The sequence below is a fragment of the Solanum lycopersicum genome, chromosome 4 (assembly GCF_036512215.1).
Source record: "Solanum lycopersicum chromosome 4, SLM_r2.1".
Taxonomy (NCBI): Eukaryota; Viridiplantae; Streptophyta; class Magnoliopsida; order Solanales; family Solanaceae; genus Solanum; species Solanum lycopersicum.
The window spans coordinates 45,691,576-45,710,314 of NC_090803.1; the positions used below are offsets into that span (position 1 = coordinate 45,691,576).

Below are 18,739 nucleotides of genomic sequence, written 5' to 3' on the forward strand. Positions count from 1 at the left end.
TCTTTTTCCACTCATATTAGTCCACCACTGAAAAAAAGAGGGATAAAGATCACTATGAAAGAGTAAGCACCAGTAAGACTGGTACAAGAAGAGGTGCAGGAAGTGGTTACAAGAGGCCTAAAGTTGTTGGACAAGGTGTATTTGTTGCTGATACTGGATATACGTGTAATGTAAGTGTCTTATAAAACTGTAAAAATTATATGTCTTCTAAATGTGAGTCCCAAAATAACTATGTAGTTGATATTGCAGCAAGGATTGTCTAGCAGGAGGAGGGTTAATACTGGTGTGGTGGGTTTTGCGCATGTGACAGGTGAAATTGGTTTTAAACTACCAAAGGACTAAAGTGGAAAGGCAAACAGGCCATGACTCAAAGAGAAATTCAAGTCGAAAGTGTTTTGTGTCGTATTCAAACCAGATCAAAAGCTGATGACATTCAAACAAGGTCACAAGCCAAAGGAAAATCACCCTCAAAGAAAACTTCTTAGTTGTGTGGTTGTGTGGGTGTAACAACCAAACTTAAGTTACTGAATGTTTTTATTTTGGTGTTTGTGTGGTTGTCCAACCAAACTTGAAATAGTGTTTTATGTTTTGATGGTTCTGTGGTTGTTCAACCAAACTTGAAATAGTGTTTTATGTTTTGATGGTTTTGTGGTTGTTCAACCAAACTTGAAATAGTGTTTTATGTTTTGATGGTTCTGTGGTTGTTCAACCAAACTTAAAGTAGTTACTGTTTAGTGTTTTGGTGCTTGTGTGGTTGTTCAACTAACCTTAAAGTAGTGATTGTTTTATACTTTGCTGGTTAACTTAAGTTATTGTGGTTGTTGGTTGAAACAATGAAACACTATGATGCTTCTTTTTTATGATCAAGAAAACACTAGTTATGTTATGTTTGTTGCCTTCATGTTATTATTTTATGGAATCATATTACCTAATATTACATGTAATTATAGATTGATGAAAAATTATAAGTCAATTGCCTTATATATATATATATATATATATATATATATATATATATATATATATATATATAGCTTTAATCAGCAAAAACATACATTACTAGAACACCAAACCATACTAATCCACAAATGAGTACCCTAAAACCAAATGATTTTGCCTTAATAACAATTGCATTCAAAAAAATAATTCAACGGCACACTAAATAAAAGAACAATATCACATTGCATATCAAACTAATACCCAAAATCAGTTTCAATATCCATTTACACTTGAGTTGTTCTTCTTGTTAGTTGATTTTCTTCAACTACAATATTCGCTTGGGTCGGGAATTCAGGATCATAATAATCGAAAAACTTACAAGAATTTCAAAATGAGGACTGCATTTCATAAAATCAAAGTTTAAAAAAATGAAATTGCATAATACGAACTTGTCAAATAAAAAGCAAAAAAGGAGTAACAATACATACCCCATAGTGTCTACAACCGAAAAATCTACGTCTGTGATTGTCATTTGTCCATGAAATTTTCAGAATTGGAGGAGCCCCACATAAACATACAAGTCTCTAGTTACAATTCATGAATTTAGCAATAACAATTAAAATAAAAAAGTGAAAAAAAAATCTGAAATTTGAAAAGGGAGAAGGGATGAAGAAGAATAAATTTCTAGAGAATAAAGAGAGAAAAATTCTTAAAATAACCCAAATATTAAAGAAAAAATAAATTTTTTACGTATATTACTGTTGTAACTTCATGATGTGGCAAAAAATCGCTGTCTCACGCGCCTTGTAAAGTTTGATTTTAGTTTCTATGCCAGGTGGACAGAAAAGGTGTATGTGTTGGATGAATAAGCAAGTTCAGGGGGGTAATTGAAACAAAATAAAGTTTAGGTATACACAGAATAAAAAACTTCAAGCTCAGGGGGGTAATGAATACTTTTGCCTTTAGAAAAAGAAGAGAGAATTGAGGATTTAGGGTTCTAAAATGGATTTTGGAAAGAAGAATTGGGATTTCACTTTAACTTTAACGTTGAAATATAAAGTTAACACTGAAGGTCTTAAAGGTAGGGTAAAAAATGAGAGAACAACCAATTCACGCGCCCCATTTGCGTGACTCACAAATGATTTGTCATGTAGGCAAAAAATGGTTGTACGGTTCAAATCTGGGGTGGTAGAGGTGTTCAATAGGTAGTAGGTATAGTTAAGGTGTCTAAATGAATAATGAGGACAAGTTTGAGGGGCCGCATATGACTTTGGCCTTATATGAATATAAATACTAAATTAAGTCATCGACAACCCCTTAAAGTTGTCCGCTTAATTCACTTAGACACCTTAACTAGAACTTGTACCTATCGAGCACTTAAATTGCTCAAAACATGTACCTATTAAACATAAAACACTGATTTGGCAAAGAATATGTTTTGCACTTCCCTGAAGCGTGTGAAAAGATTCAAACTAGCGTTTTTTTTTATATTTTTTTCTTCTTTTATTTACACTTGAGCACTTTAGTTAACTTAAAAACGTTTTTTCTTCTTTCATTTACACTTTTTTTCAAAGAAGAAGAGCACCCCACCCCCTACTATTCATCTTCCTCAAAATTTAATTTGCAAAACTTTCTCCATTTTAGCTCCGACATTGTTTATCTCTCTTTTTTATACATAAAAAAAATAATTTTTCTAAATCTGAAGATAAATGAAAATCAATTAAAAAGAAATCATACTATTCAAATATGAAAGAAAGACTTTTTTTTGAATGATTTATTTCAAATCTCATATAAGTAATGGAACAAATATGAAGAAGAAGAAAGAAGATAAATAATTTTAGTATGAAAAAAGTTAGTCGATATTTTTAATTACAATTTTCGAACAAATAGTTTTACTCAAATTCAAATATAAACCCATTAAATTTATCAAAAATGATATTCAAAAATTTAAAAGAATTAATTTTTAGTTATCAATTTTTTTTTTGTCATCGATGTAGAGATGAATAATCGCCGATAAAATTTTCTTTCTTCTTCACTCTTAGTATGACAATGTATCTTTTTTTTAAAAAAAAAATAATCTTAGGTTTTGCGATTTGAGAAATAATGTGTTTTGGAAAGAAGATGAAGTTGAAAGGAAAGGTTTTGTGACTTGAGAAAAAATATATTTTTGGAAGAAGATGAAAATGAAAGACGGTTACGGGTGAAGGAGGGGTTCTTAAAATTACTTGACATTTTCATCATTTTTTTAAAAAATTGATATAAAATATGGTTGAAATAATTTTAAATAATTTTTTAAAAATAATTTTGGGGACCCAATGACACATGCCATTTTTTAATTACTCGTTTGGTCATTCAGCACAAATGTATCACACACTTTTTATTTTTCTTTTTTTTTGGTTGATTATCAAAATAATATCTAACAGGAACAATTTTTGAATAGGTACAACTGTTCAATAGATACTAGTGTTAGATGAGATGTATAAGTGAATTATGCGAATAATTTTATGAGCGGAAAAGGCTCAAAATACCCTTAAACTATCTAAAATAGCTCAGATATACCCTTAAACAATATTTTGGCTCAAAACTACCCTTCCCGTCAAACTATTGACTCAAAAGTGCCCTTCTAATTAATGGAAATCGTTAAATGCCATGTAGTTGACACATGAATGCTACATGGCACCCCAATAGATTTTCACTGCCGCATAGACTAAAAGAAAAAGGGTCAAAAGTACCCCTAAACTATCCAAAATAGATCATATTTACCTTAAACTATATTTCGGCTCAAAACTACCCTTTTCGTCAAACTATTGGTTCAAAAGTGACCTTCTTATTGGCGGAAGTTGTTAAATTCCACATGTGTCATATTGACTAAATCCCTAAATTTTAATTACTCATTTTCCCCTCATTTCATTATTTTTTAGAAACGATTTCACCCCTTCTCCCTCATTTCATGGCTAAGGTTTCACAGTTTTCTTCTTCGCTGGTTTTCAAAGTGGATATTCGTGGTTATAGGTTAGTAAAGTTTTTTCTTATTTTATTGTGTTTACAATCACAAAAATTCACTTTGAAACTCAGCTCCGAAAAAAGTTATGAAACCTTGGCCGTGAGATGACGTAAAAGTTGTGAAATTCTAACTATCATACTTTAAAATCGTAAACGTAATAAAATAAGAAAAATATTTACTAACCTATAACTATGAATATCCACTTTGAAACTCAGCCCCGAAGAAAGCTACGAAGCATTAGCTGCGAAATTAGGGGAAAATTATGAAATCCTATATATCATGCTTTGAAATCGTAAAGATAATAAAATAAGAAAAAAATATTTACTAGCCTACAAGTACGAATATCCACTTTGAAACCTAGCTACGAAGAAAAGTATGAAACCCTAGCCGCGAAATGAGGGAGAACGAGTGAATATATCATTTCTGAAATAATGAAATGAGGGGGGAAGTAATTAGGATTTAGGGATTTAGTCTATGTTGCTATGGAACCTTATTAGCATGAAATGTGACATCCACATGACATTTAACAACTTCTGTTCATAAGAAGGGTACTTTTGATTCAATAGTTTGACGTGAAGGGTAATTTTGAGCCGCAATATAGTTTAAATGTAAATATGAGCTATTTCGGATAACTTAAGAGTATTTTGTCCCTTTATATTTAGTCTACGTGACAGTGAAATACTATTGGCATGCAATGTGACATTCATATGGTATTCATGTGGCATTTAACAACTTTTGTTAATAAAAAAGATAATTTTGACTCAATAGTATGACAGAAAGAATAGTTTTGAGCGGAACGAATAGTTTATGGATATCATTTAATCCATATTATTCTAGACTAAATTAAAGAACATGTTTATGTATTTTATATATATATATATAAAATGAAGTAGAGAAAAAAAAAAAGTATAGGCCTTGTGCGTAAAAATAGGTTCTTCTTACGGCTGTCCCTGCCGTTGGATCTGTGTATAGCGCAGAAAGCCATTAAAGCTCAGCATCCATTTTCCGCCAAATTCCTTTGTCAAACAAAACTTAACAAAATATTCTGTTTGATCAACCTCTACCTACGATCATCCATAGATTTAGGGTTCCGGTACACTGAGAATGGCGGAGCCGGCAAGTCCAGGAGGCGGCGGCGGAAGCCATGAGAGTGGCGGTGACCCGAGTCCTCAGTCCAACTTGCGAGAACAGGATAGGTACCTACCGATCGCTAATATTGGACGCATAATGAAGAAGGCATTGCCTGCTAATGGGAAGATCGCTAAGGATTCTAAAGACACGGTTCAGGAATGCGTATCTGAGTTCATCAGTTTTATTACTAGCGAGTAAGCTTCTATTTCGTTTCATGGTTCGATTCTATATGTTAAAATGCACTAATGCGAATTTTATAGTAAGTTTATAACTGAATCATAAAGATCAACTGAGGTTTTGTGGCATTGTACTGGGTAAGTTTCGAAGTTTTAAATCAGATGTTTATAATATTTCTAATTTATCATGTCAATAAATTTTGTTGGAATTCCTTTTTAGACACATACAGTTCCATTTAGAGTTACTATTTTGTCTGTATTGCTTCAGTGAATTATAGAAATGTGTTATTTACCTGTATTCAGTGTTCAATTGTACATTCTGAAATGGAGGAATGTGATTTTTATAGTAAGTTTATACTAATTCTTAAAGATCGCTATGTCAATTGAGGTTTTGTGGCATTGTACTGGGTAACTTTTGAAGTTTTAAACTCTATGCATGGATGTTTATAATTTTGGTAGTCTATCATTTCAAGAAATTTTATTGGAATTCCTTTAGGCACAGATGGTTCCATTTTAGAGTTTCTATTTTATTTTTGTTTTGTGTTTTTGATGTGTATGGAGATGGATAACTACTTCGTATACCTTTTTAGCTCAAGAGTCTCTAAGAGTTATAATTTTTCGTGGTGTTGCTTGTGTTTCCTTTCCCAAATTTTTTATACATGATAAAGATAACCCTTAGAAAGATTTCTTTCAACATCAATAGGATGTTTTGTTGGCAGTGTTCAGGAAAGCGATGAAGCGAAGTGATGCGAGCCTTCTACGCTTCACAGACTAGAATGAGTATGTGTGCGCTTCATCGCTTAAAGCGAGTGCTTCATCGCCTAAAGCGTGAAGCATAGCCTTATCGCTTTTTACCGCTTCACGCTTCCCTGAACACTGCTTGTTGGTGTTTAGTCCATAGCAATTAACAAAGGTTGGTAGGTAATAGCTTACTTTATGATATATGGTTATGACTCTTCCATGAATTACATGACAACCAAAACTCCCCACTGGAGATTCCATCCCACTCTTCCTTGGCTGCTGTAATTGTTTGTTTAATCCCTTTTCATTTTTCATGCCTGCCACCTCCTCAATGATTAGCAATATCAAGCTGAATTGGGCATGGCATTTACGAGGCTGGATAATCATAGACATGTTGTCACCTTCTGCTCCGTACGGGGAAAAAGAGCACAATGAAAGATGTGTTGACAATTAGTAGACAAGGGAATCATAAATGCATGGTGTCCTTAATATGGGAAAACACATCTATTTGAGTGGAAATATTACGGGAAAAGAGGACTTGACAATACGATAGGTAGGGTAGAGTTACCTGCCATTTTAATGAAGCCCTTAAGACAAACATGTAAAAAGGGGAGGACAAGAATAGTAGTACATGGAGGAGAAGTACGGAGGGAGGAATGCAAAAATAAAATGGAAATAAGGTGGGCATGGAAGCATGTTATCAACCACTTTCGATGGCAAATCCATAAAAAAGAACGACACGGTGTGTGTGACAATTCTTCCCCATGTTCACTAAGAAAATTTGGAATGCAATGCATTGTCAGAGACTTTATTGTTTGTACTTGTGACATTTTTTAAGAATGGATTATAGTTGACCCAAATTGAATAGCTGCTTTTGCTTTTCGGTTTGTGAGTTAAAAAAAAGGCTATTGTCAAGAAAACCCTTATTTCTTTGTTTTTCGTAGGAAAATATCCCCAATAGTAGAAGGTATCCAGTGCTGCAATTCTGCCTGTGATTGTGCTGAGTTGCTCTGTGCATTGTTATTCAAGTGATCATGCCATACCTAGTTGTTTATATCCCTGTTTAGATGTTCGCACTGCAGTTCCTTCGCTAAAAATACAAGTCCTCTTTCCTATTTTACCTTTCTTTGACAAGGTTACATGTCCTAATTATGCCATTCTATCAAATTCATGGCATGCTAGCTTTCCACTAGTCTGAGTTCAGAGTCGTGTGTGTATCAGAATTTGGGAGATCAAATATTTTCCTTTTACTGTTAGGTCTCGTAGCTCATACGCAATGTCATTTTGAACATGATATTTACCTTTCTTTAAAAGTATCTACGTAGCTAATATCTTATGGATGGTATTGTTTTACTGCTATTTCTTTTTCTGGATCATATACGTTTACATTAGATGTTGTTTTACCAGTTTCAATAAAAGTTGTATATTTGATCTAGATGTCTTTATATAAATAATATATGGAAAGACGTTGCCAGTATTTGGAAGTTCGAGTCCAAATATATGTGTGGGTACTTGTGTAGAAGTAGAAGACATGTGTTACATTTTCAAATGTTTGTTGTCAGAGGGTGGACTTCCATACGTATACATACTGAGATTTAGTAGAATGATGACATTTGGAAGTAACAACCACTCTTCTTGCTTGTTTTTCAAATGAGTTCTCTTTTATTTTATAGAGCTAGTGACAAGTGTCAGAAAGAGAAGAGAAAGACGATCAACGGAGATGATTTACTATCAGCCCTGGCTACCTTGGGATTTGAGGACTACATTGAACCACTGAAGGTCTATTTGACTCGATACAGAGAGGTAAATGCAACTCTTCTTCACGCCCTTAGTGGTTTTGGGACTGGTTTCTCATATGAACCGCTTTATTGTCTTTATTTTATGTTCTATTAGGCTTCCTCATTATTTGGTTTGCGAGGAAATTGATAAAAGAATATATGGACTATTGCATTTGCCAATTGCCATCTTCTTAATGTTGCACTGTGTATTTTTGGTTTATATGGACTGCACTATTGTTGTTTTAAGGTTTTGTTCAATTGAGTTTTTTCTCATAATCAACTAAGTAAATGTTGTTTCTTTGGTTCCTGGACAATTTTCTCTGCTGGGTTGCATGGGTCAATCAATGGTGTTGTAGATGGAGGTACACAGTTCTCCACATCACTGAGATAGATTTCCTTATTTTCTGCATCTCTGATTTTTCATTAAAATTGTATTGTGATTTGAAACTAATATCAGGGAGATGCCAAGGGATCTGCAAGGGTTGGTGATGCATCTGTTAGAAAAGATGTAGTTGGATGTCAGCTTGGGTCCAATACGCAGGTAAGGTGGTTGTATTTTATTTTGTTCTTTCTTTAGCTCATTTGCTTCACCATTTAGTAGTTCTTACGTGGATATTATCTAATAAGACACGCAATACTTCTTGTGGAAATTGACAGTTCATGTATGAAGGTTCTTTTGCACAAGGCTTAGACTATGGAAACTCCCAATTATGAATTTTAAGTAAGTTTTTCTCGTACCCAAAAAGTCTTTTTAATGATGTGCTTTTCATCTTTAAATGTTTTACAGGCAGCTTCTCTTCAATAAACTCAACCCTCATGTCATGACTTAGCAGGATCTCTTTTGCGTTTTGTGACACATTTTCTATATCAGGCAACAAACAGTTTGTTGCTCTGTTGCATCAGTCGATGCTACATTTTAGAAAGTAACATTGACTCATTTATAAATAAACCTAGAGCCAACAAATTTCCAAAACTGATTAACATTATTTTATTTCCATTACAATGATTGCTCCAGCCAAACAGATTCACTAAGAAACTAGCCTTCATGGAAGAAATGGTAGCTGGAACTCCCTCAACTTAGCTTTGGTCCTTCCCTTCCATGATGTCCAAAATATAGAGTTTTTGATGGATTGTCAAAGCATTCTCTCTATCTTTGCAGTATGCCTTAATGCAACACTTATAGAAATAAGTCATTGTCGAAATAAGAAGCAATTAACTCCCTTATATATTCAAGTAAAATATTGCAAAGAAGCCAAAATACTGCTGTTTCCACAAGTCCGATAATATATGCAAATTACAACAACAACATACCCAGTAAAATCCCACTAAGTGGGGTCTAGGGAGGGTAGAGTGTACGCTGACCTTATCACTCCCTTATGGGGGTAGAGGGGTTGTTTCCGAAAGACCCTCGGCTCAATTATTTTTCTTTTGAGGGGCTTTTGGGCCGGGAAGGGTTGGAATAGCGAGTGGCCGGATGAGCAAGGGAAGCTTAAATTATTAAGAATCCTTAATTGTCTATTTATGTTTCACATACTTGTGTTACCTACAACTAGTGAGCCTTGAAATGAGTACCCATTAATTCGCGATCTCAGAATTACAATCCGAGGCTGTGTTGATGAGATCCTTCAAAATACACGCAACCATGTCAATCCTACACAATTTGGTATCCATGTGGGATCGACACATTTGATTTGGTCAAATGTATCGTGGGTGCTTTGACGAAATCTATGGCGAAGAAGTATATGTTGATTAGGTATTTGTTTTGCTTATGTTCTATATATATTTAGATATTTACTAGAACACTTAGTTTTTATATGAACTATCTTATGGATAAACTACTAAGGGGTCGTTTGGTGATATGTATAAGGGAACTTAATACTGGGATAATTGTTGATAATTGTTGAGTACTCTTGATAATCCCTTATTTGGTTTCAAAGTTTGGCATAGCTCCATTCCAGGATTAGTAATTAGTACTAGGATAAGTTATCCCTATCTTTGGGTGGAATAGTAATATCAGATGACTTATCCCGAGATAAACTAGGTAAAATGATAAAAGTATCCCCTTAAACCCTATTTGTATATCACTCTTTAGTTTTCATATTCATGTATATTCACATCATTTTTGATATGATGCATAATAACATTCACAATCTTCACTACTCATTATCTTTATGACGATTCTTCATATTTTTCCATTAAAAATTCACACTTTATAAATATAATTCTTACTTATGAATATATTATATGCTGTATTCATTTAACCAATTTTTATCTTTATTCATATTTTGATTTCTCTACTGCTAGATTACATGTTTTTAATTAATTATTCCTTTAGTCACTTGAAATTTTGTATTTTATATATCAATTAAAATGAAGTTTAACTTTAATATTTTACAGTTTAAGAGTGATATGTGTTTAAGTGAAGTGACATAAATAATAAAATGAAAGTTTTATTTTTAAGCTAAATAATATGGAAGTTTTTATTTCATAAATAAAATAAGATGAGAACTTTATTTTTGAACACATACGGCACAATCATGGAAATAAACACACAAAAATATTAAGTCAAATAAGATGAAATTTTTATTTTTAGGAATAAATTACCAAAGCTTGCAAAGAAAATATAAAAAACTGGGTATTTCTATAAACAAATAATTTGTTCTTAGAAAATATGCGATGCATATCATTTTGAATATAACAAACGAGACAGGATAAGAGATAATCCTAGCATAACTAATCCTAGCATAACTTATCCCAACATAATGTTTCTTAGCATAACTTGTGAGTATATCTTTCACACATTAATTTCAGAAAATCAGACCCTGACATGCAACTAAGGAGCAAACATGACATACTTACAATTTTATCACAAACACATAAAGGAAATACCTGAACTTTTCTTCAAAGACATTCTTAACCTATGTAAATGGCCGGTACTTAACCAAAGAGCTTGTTATGCCAGAAATCGATAGGCTTCAACTGGATTACCCAGCTTCGGCATAATAAACCTAGAAAATATATTGACTTGCCGGAAAAGGTTTTTAAGTTTTGAAGCTTTGCTATCTCTGGTGGAGTCTAGCTAGACAATTTACAATTGATAGGCATCAAGCCAGATTAGTTGTTGTAAGTTCACTATTTTTGGGTGGTATCTTCAACAAAAAGGAAGTATTGTAGTATCTGGTATAGAGTTTAGTTTCCGAAGTGTCCAATGATTTTCGATCGCTGGTGGTATCTCGGTGTCCAACTCATTTTCAAAAAAGCACAAGGCAATGTCACCCACATTTGGTGACTGTTAGGGGTCATTTGGTTTGAAGTTATGATTAAATTAATTATGATGGGATAAGTTATACTGTGATTAGTAATGATGGATTAGTTATGTTGGGATTGTTCATTCTGAGATTATTTCTTATTGATGGTTTGGTTATATTCAAAATAGTGTGCATTGCATAAATTTTAAGAAGAAGTTGTTTGTTTACAAAAATAACCTTCACTTTGTTAGTTTTTTACATTTCTTTGCAAGTTTTACTTATTCATTCTTAAAAATAATACTTTCATCTTATTTCACTTAAATATTTTTGTGTGTGCATTCTCATGATGGTATAAAATGTATTTTAAAATAAAATCTTTCTTCTTATTTAGGCTAAATAGAACTTCCATCTTATGTTAGTTAAAGTAAATGAGTATTTATTATTTGTATTGCTTCATTTGAGAGCATATCTCTTAAATAGTAACATATTAAAATTAACTCCATTTTAATTGATGTACAAAATACAAGCTTTCAAGTGACTAAAATAATATACAATTAAATATATGTAATTCAACTGTAGGGAAATCAAAATATAAGTAACCATTAGAACTAGGCAAATAAATTCATAAACAAAAATTATATTTGTACAATGTAATTATCTAATAGACAAATATAAAGAATTATCATAACAATAAGAAGTGGTGAAGGTTGTGAATGTCATATTGTACATGGTATTAAAAATAATGTGAATATACATGAATGTGAAAAGTGATATATAAAAAGTATTTAAAGAGATATCTTTGTCATTTTATCTCGAAATTACAATTCCAGCCAAAGATTGGGATAACTTTATCCCCATACTAATTATTAACCTTGAGATAAGTTATCCTAAACTTCGTAACTAAACAAGGAATTAAATGTTACTCAAAATTTATACCGGGATTAACTCTCGTTATCCTATATACCAAACAACCCCTCATTGTTGTGTTCAATAGGCACAATTTGCACGTACTTCAGGTGTTCCGTTGGTCGCTCTCATCTAAAAGAAAGTTTTTGTCAAGTTCAAGGTGCTATCTCGGTATTTTGACTTTTTATTCATGTCATGAAATTAAAATGGAGAGAAAAACCATTAAGAACGAGTCAGTTTTTTTTTGACAATTGGTAAGTAGTATTCTTCAATGAGAAATAGAAAAGGAGGGGTTTCTATATTCCCTCTTGGTGCTCTCTCTGTAATGAGACTAGGAAACCAACAACCATTTGTTCCTCCGTTGCAAAGTCACAACACAATTGTGGAACCTTTTTTTTTGTTTTACACATACAGAATGCCTGAGCATACAACAAAACTACTTGGTTGCTGGATCAACAGAGGGGGAAGAAAATCTAAGAAAAAGTGGTGGAGTATAATGCCATCAAGCATCTGGTGGTGTATTTGGAAAGAATGAAATAACATATGCTATGATAACAAAGCTAATTCAATAGAAAGTCAAATAGAACTGCTTGACTACTTCTTATTTTTGGTGCAAAGAGGAAGGGATAAAAGAAGCTGCACAAATTTTAGATTTTATAGGCACTTTGTAATTTATTAGCCTTTTGTTTTTTTCTCTTGTTGGAAACTAATTTTTGGAGGTCTCCAACATATCCTTAATGCTGATGAATACAATATTATCTTTATCAGAAAAAAAAAGATTCGATAAACTCAGAAGAAACTTCCTTTTGAATACAATGATGGAGCCCTTTACTTCTTTGCCTTTTTTCCAAAGGAAGTCTCTTCTGAGTTTATCTAAAAAAAAAATTGATAAAGATAATGTTGTATACATCAGCATCAAGGATATGTTGGAGACCTTCAATAATTAGTTTCCCACAGGAGAAAAAACAAAGGTGATGCTAATAGATTACAAAGTGCCTATAAAATCCAAAATTTGTGCAGCTTCTTCTATTCCTTCCTCTTTACACTAAAAATAAAAAGTAGTCAAGCAGAGTTCCATTTTACTTTCTCTATTGGATTAGCTTTGCTATCATAACATCTGCTATTTCTTTCTTTCCAAATACACCGCCAAATGCATGATGTTATTATACTCCACTTTTTCTTAGATTTTCTCCCCCCTCTGTTGATCCAACAACTAAGTAGATCTGTTGTATGCTCAGGCATAAACCATTTTGTATGTGCTAGTCCCAAAAAAATGTACCACAATTGTGTTGTCACTTCGCAATGGAGGAACAAATGGTTGTTGGTTTCCTCAGTCTCATTACAGAGAGAGCACTAAGAGGCAACATAGAAACCCCTCCTTTTCAATTTCTCATGTGTGGAGCATGCTCTTCTGGCAACCAACCAAGAGAAACACTTTACCTTGGTTGGCACCTTGTTCCTCCAAATCTGCTTCCAGGGGCCAAGCTTACCACCTGGATGCTCCTTCACCTCCTTAATATATAGCTTGTTAACAGAAAGGCTACCATCTCTTGAGTGTTTCCATATGATAGAATCTTTTTCTGCCGATAACCCATTGAGAACATGTAAGTCATTTAAATGCCTTCTAAACACAATATTCCATCCATAAATAGACCAAACCCCAGCCACTGTTTCGTCCGGATTTGTACACAAGGAGAATAGGTCAGGAAATAATATTATCAGTGTCTCATTTCCATTCTAATTCTCTTTCCAGAATAGGATTCTCGTCCCGTTTCCCACCGTGTAGACTATGTTTCTACTTAGATCGTCCACAAATTTCTTATTGTTCTCCAAACTGACACCCCATAACTGCTATTCACAGAGTTGGAGACCCAATTTCCATTCAACCCGTACTTGTTGACTATCACCTCCCTCCATAGTGCTTCTTCCTTAGTGTTGAACCTCCATTGCCATTTTGACAAGAGACATCTTTTCTGCAACCCCAAGTTTCTGATTCTAAGTCCACCAGATTGCTTATGTAACTGTGCAAGATTGTTTATGTAACTGTGCAGTCTGCTACTTGACTATATGCAAACCCTTCCCTTCTTTATTGCCTTCCACAAGAAATCTGTTCTCAGTTTGTCAAGTCTTTCTTCCACTTTGGCAGGCATAGGGAATAAAGACATAACATAAGTTGGAAGAGAGTCCAACACAGAGTTTACTGAAGTGACTCTCCCTCCCAAAGAGATATACTGAGCTTTCCAATTGGCCAATTTCTTCTCTGTCTTTTCAATTATGCCGCCCCAAATTTCTAGCTCCTTGTGATTGTGCCCCAATGGCATGCCCAAGTAAGTAGTGGGAAGCTGTTCTACTTTACACCCAATATCCTTGCCAGGCTCTGAAGTTGAGGAACTTCTTTAATTGGAAAGATGCTGCTTTTCCTCCAATTTATAGATAAACCCGAGACTGCTTCAAAAACCACCAGAGTCACTCTTATAAAGGCAACCTGTTCAGCCTTGGCTTCACTGGAAGTAATTGTGTCATCTGCATAAATCAGATGACAAATCTGCATTTCCCTTCCTCAAGAGTTGCGGACCTTGAAGCCTTTTAACCAATTGTTTTGGGTAGCTACTCTCATCATACTATTGTAGCCCTCCATCGCTTGGATGAAAAGAAAGGAGAGAGTGGGTCTCCCTGCCTTAAACCCCTTTCGGATGGGAAAAAACCAGCAGGTTCTCCATTCACTAATTGGAAAACCTAACAGTTTTTATGCAATAATCGATCCAATTCAGCTATTTCTCCCCAAAACCCATTTGTTTTAGAATCCTGATAAGGAATCCCAATTGACATGATCGTAAGCCTTCTCTATGTCCAGCTTGCTCATAATTCCTGGATCATCTCCTTTAACTCTGATGTCCACACACTCACTTGCTATAAGTGCTGCATCAATAATCTGCCTACCTTTTATGAAGGCCATCTGGTGTTTAATAACAAGCTCACTGATCACTTTCTTTAACCTTTGTGCTAGTATCTTAGCAAATGATCTTGTATATTCCACCTATCAAACTTATAGGTCTGAAATCTCTCAGTTCCACAACTCCCACCTTCTTGGGGAACAATGCCACATAGGTTGCATTTAGGCTCTTCTCAAACACTTGCTCGGAGCCGGGTATGGGTATGCGATACAAGTGTGGATCTGAAGGTTGGATTTTTTATCATATAAATTTTAGGATTCAGGGTACGGATCCGAGATATCTATTATCTTATTTATAAGATATCTCCTGTAATACCAAAATTTTATCTTATTTTATATAGCTATATATATGAATATAAACCCAAAAAATAAACTAAATACCAGATCGATCTATACTTCTTGATTATAAATGCAGTCAAAACACTCAAGTTAAGTTGATTGAATTTGATGTGGATCCCACACCTACATGGCTACACCCACAACCAAATCGATCATGGATGTGTCAAGGATTTTGAAGGGTCCAAGAAACATAGCTCCAATGGACTTCAATTGTTCTTGGCACTTGTGTTTCTTTTGTAATTTTTACAGTTACATGAATGTCAGCAACTCAGCATGTTATGGCACTCTTGAGGCTCGATTGCTCTTAGATTATTCAAATTGGCATATTTCTCCTTGTAGCTTATTCAGTTTCTAATCACACTTATTTATTTGTTCATGTAGGATGAACAAAGAACTTTGGATGCATACCCAAAAAAAAGCTGAATACATAGGTGACCCCTTAAACTTGTTTTTTTTGCTCTCCATTTTTACACTTAAGCCAAGTAAAGTACCTACTGAGCACTTGAAGTGAAGACAAATTTCTTACTTGGTACAGTGTGACACCACTTATGAGAGTGTGCAAATTCATTTTTCAATTTATTTATTTTTTTGACAAGGCATTTTTCAAATTTTTTCTTCAATCTACTAATTTTCCACTGTATCTCGACCGCTGTAGCCGCTGCAAATGGCCTCCAATCCACCGTCACTATGCCACATCCACCGCCATGTAAACTACCTCTATTACTGTCCCACCCAGCTCCTCCTCCACTTTGCGGCATTGGCACCACCGCAAAGCCCAAGCCCAAGCCCAAACTGAAACCGAATGAAAGCCCACACCTTCACCATTTAAGTTCATGTCCATAAGAAACCCATGCAAGTTCTTTCTCCAGTAACCCATGAAATTCTCAAAATTTTAGAACAATTTCAGAGGCAAAAGATAGATTATCTAGGCCCAAGGACCTAATGGGCGTCTATAGTCATCGACGGAGGACAATTGTAAGCTGTGATAGAGGTGGTGTTGTGAGGGAATGAACCAGTGGACATGGCCATTAAAGCACTTTCCTAGTGAGGGACTACAGTGGCGACACAATGCTTGTTGAGTGCCCATGATAAGAGAATCTATCGATTTTCGTCATTGTTTCTCTTTTTCTTTTTGGCGTTTGTTTCTCAGTGATGTGTTTTTCTTACTGGTCTTGCTCTTTTTACAGAGAAAAACACATCGCTGAGAAGTTTTTCATTTAGCTGTCAAAATGAAAAAATAAAATTGGCAATTAGGAGGCTGCCTATATATTCAACCAAAAAAAAAACCGATGCTTGCCATCATAGCATCAAGCTTGCCTGTATTTGTTCTGTGACATGCTTGCCCACACTTAGTGCAATCGTAAACCACTTCTACTCCATATCTTCTTTATGTGAATTTTTTAATTTTAACTGTGTCAAGTTTTCCGAACTCCCCCCTCCCCCTCTATGTTTGGTGACGTAAAATTTTCACCTTATTAGATTACTTTTCCCAGAAGTAAAAAGAGCAAAACCAACATTGTAGTGGTACCCAATTTTTCCATAATAAACCACCTTAACCTGCCAAGCTTGATTATATTTTGTCCTTAATCATAACCAGATCTTACCATCATGCACAAACACAAACTTGACCTTAAATATATCACCCTCTGCGCCAACTTCGAACTGGTTATTCATGTACTTTAATGACAGGCCGAGAAGTGATGTTGGATTCTTGTGTGGAACTGAGGGTTATGGAGAGTCCCAATTGTGATTGCAGGACTAAGAGTAGGTTGTGTAAATACTTGTCAGTTTATGGTTCTTTCTAACGTGCTCTGAAAGTGTTTTTAAGAAAAGGCTGTCTAAATGTGATTTATTTGGAAACTGATAAGAAATTAGGAAATCAGTATCTTTGAGAGAAAGGAAAAAATGAGAACATTTCGTTTTGCTGAGAGGAACTTCAGGTTATTGCATTCTAAGAGTGTCAAATTGAGATGCATGGTCTGAAAGTTTGACACAAATCCTTTCTTGTCATTTTGCAGAACAGTGGTTAGTCTTTTGCTGGTACAAGATGCCAGGGTTTCTCTTCTTGCTGATATCTGTGTTAAACTGTCAACAACATTGTTGGTACTTGTTTGAGAGGACTAGACGCCTAAAGGATTCCTACTAATTTCTGCAAATATATTTGTTTGCTATACTTTGATTTTAATTCTCTTCCGCTCTGTACATACCATTTGGTTTTGAATGTCACTTGGAACAAACCATCTATTATAGTTTGTACAGCACCTAAGTGCCCAAACATTTGGATCTGTTCTATTCTTCTAGTGTTTTTTGATATTGATTTTCCAAAAAAAAAAAGAGAATGTTATATGGATTTTCTAGTTTCTACTGTTTGCGCCTGACTAGTCCATATGTCTTGCTCAAAATTGGGAAAATTCTTGTTTGTGCCAGGTACCGTATTAGTCATGGACTATCAGGCCCATGGTAACCTCAGACCGGAAATGCAACAGAAAGTTTCACCGGGTACCCTATTTCGTCGCTCCTGTTTAACATGTATCTATTTTTTTTTAAAAAAAGGCAGACTGATAAGTATAGGCAGCTTCAGACAAAATTGTTTCTGCTAATCAGTTGTCTCCTTCTATCTCGTTGTATTTGTGTCTATACCTCATTTCATTGTAGGTAAAAGCAAAACTTTGAAGTTAATTTTTTTTTACATTATATTTCGAGACAGATTAAAAAAGAAAGTGTGCTATATTAAACGGGACAAAAGAAGTACTTCTTATTTGGAGTTAAGAGCTAGTTACATTATTTTCCTGTACTCTTTTTCAAATTACAAAAATCCCTTTTAGAAATTTTGAAATATCACTAGACTAACGGATACATCACTGGACTTCTGAATATATATGTGAGAGATGTAACCAAGAGAGAAGGGATTTCTGAATATATATGTGAGAGGTGTAACCAAGAGAGAAGGGATGTATTAGAAAGGATAGGACATTCATATACATCAACACACACCTTGATACATAGGTGAGGAATGTATCCCAGAAGGGAGGGATATATTCGACAACGGAATTGAGATGTATCAGCGAAAGGAGAATGATGTATCCAAGGAGAGATTTTTGAATATTTCTTTTTAAATGATGGGTAATCTTAGAGATTATGATAAAATAGCATGTATATTTAAACAGTTTTTTCTTATAATATTCTATGCTTGTTTGGGAAAAAAAAAGTGACACAATGTATAAGAATATATTAAAGTGTGATTTTTATAAATTTTTCTCGTGTATTAAAACTTTATTATAAATATATTATAAGTGTTCAATGAAAAAGAAAATATTTTTCTTAAAAATGAGTTTTTTCTTTTGGCTTATTTTTCCATATATAATTGGTAAGTTAGAAAGACTTTTTAAGAAAATATTTCTTATGCTCTGTCCCACGAAATTATGATGCTTTCTTATGATTCGCCACACCCACCCCAAATCTAATAATATAATTCTGAATATTTTTTGATAGTTCAATAAGGTATATTACTTGAACTAATAAAG

At 34.1% G+C, this 18,739-nt stretch overlaps 1 protein-coding gene across 5 annotated transcripts; it reads left to right on the forward strand.

Annotated features, from left to right (window-relative positions):
* The first annotated feature begins 4,842 nt into the window (after window positions 1-4,842).
* Window positions 4,843-17,999, forward strand: LOC101251575 (nuclear transcription factor Y subunit B-10-like). Of its 5 annotated transcripts, none has more exons than XR_011220695.1 (6): window positions 4,845-5,268; window positions 7,665-7,794; window positions 8,227-8,310; window positions 8,427-8,490; window positions 15,597-15,646; window positions 17,643-17,999. XR_011220695.1 is itself a non-coding variant. In XM_069297143.1 (5 exons), exons 1-4 carry the CDS (start codon window positions 5,048-5,050, stop codon window positions 8,481-8,483), a joined length of 492 nt encoding a protein of 163 aa, XP_069153244.1. In that variant the 5' UTR covers window positions 4,843-5,047; the 3' UTR covers window positions 8,484-8,490; window positions 17,643-17,999. The 5 variants fall into 5 exon arrangements, 2 of the variants coding, with proteins under 2 accessions (XP_069153244.1, XP_069153243.1); XR_011220694.1 differs by lacking the exon at window positions 17,643-17,999 and adding an exon at window positions 17,234-17,565; XR_011220696.1 differs by lacking the exon at window positions 17,643-17,999 and adding an exon at window positions 17,239-17,565.
* Window positions 18,000-18,739: the final 740 nt, after the last annotated feature.

Excerpts from the sequence above, each read along its gene's own strand:
- LOC101251575 (XM_069297143.1), top strand. The coding sequence starts at position 5,048 with ATGGCGGAGCCGGCAAGTCCAGGAGGCGGCGGCGGAAGCCATGAGAGT. Across the intron at positions 7,795-8,226 it reads ATTTGACTCGATACAGAGAG|GGAGATGCCAAGGGATCTGC; the intron begins GTAAATGCAACT and ends AACTAATATCAG. Across the intron at positions 8,311-8,426 it reads AGCTTGGGTCCAATACGCAG|TTCATGTATGAAGGTTCTTT; the intron begins GTAAGGTGGTTG and ends GGAAATTGACAG.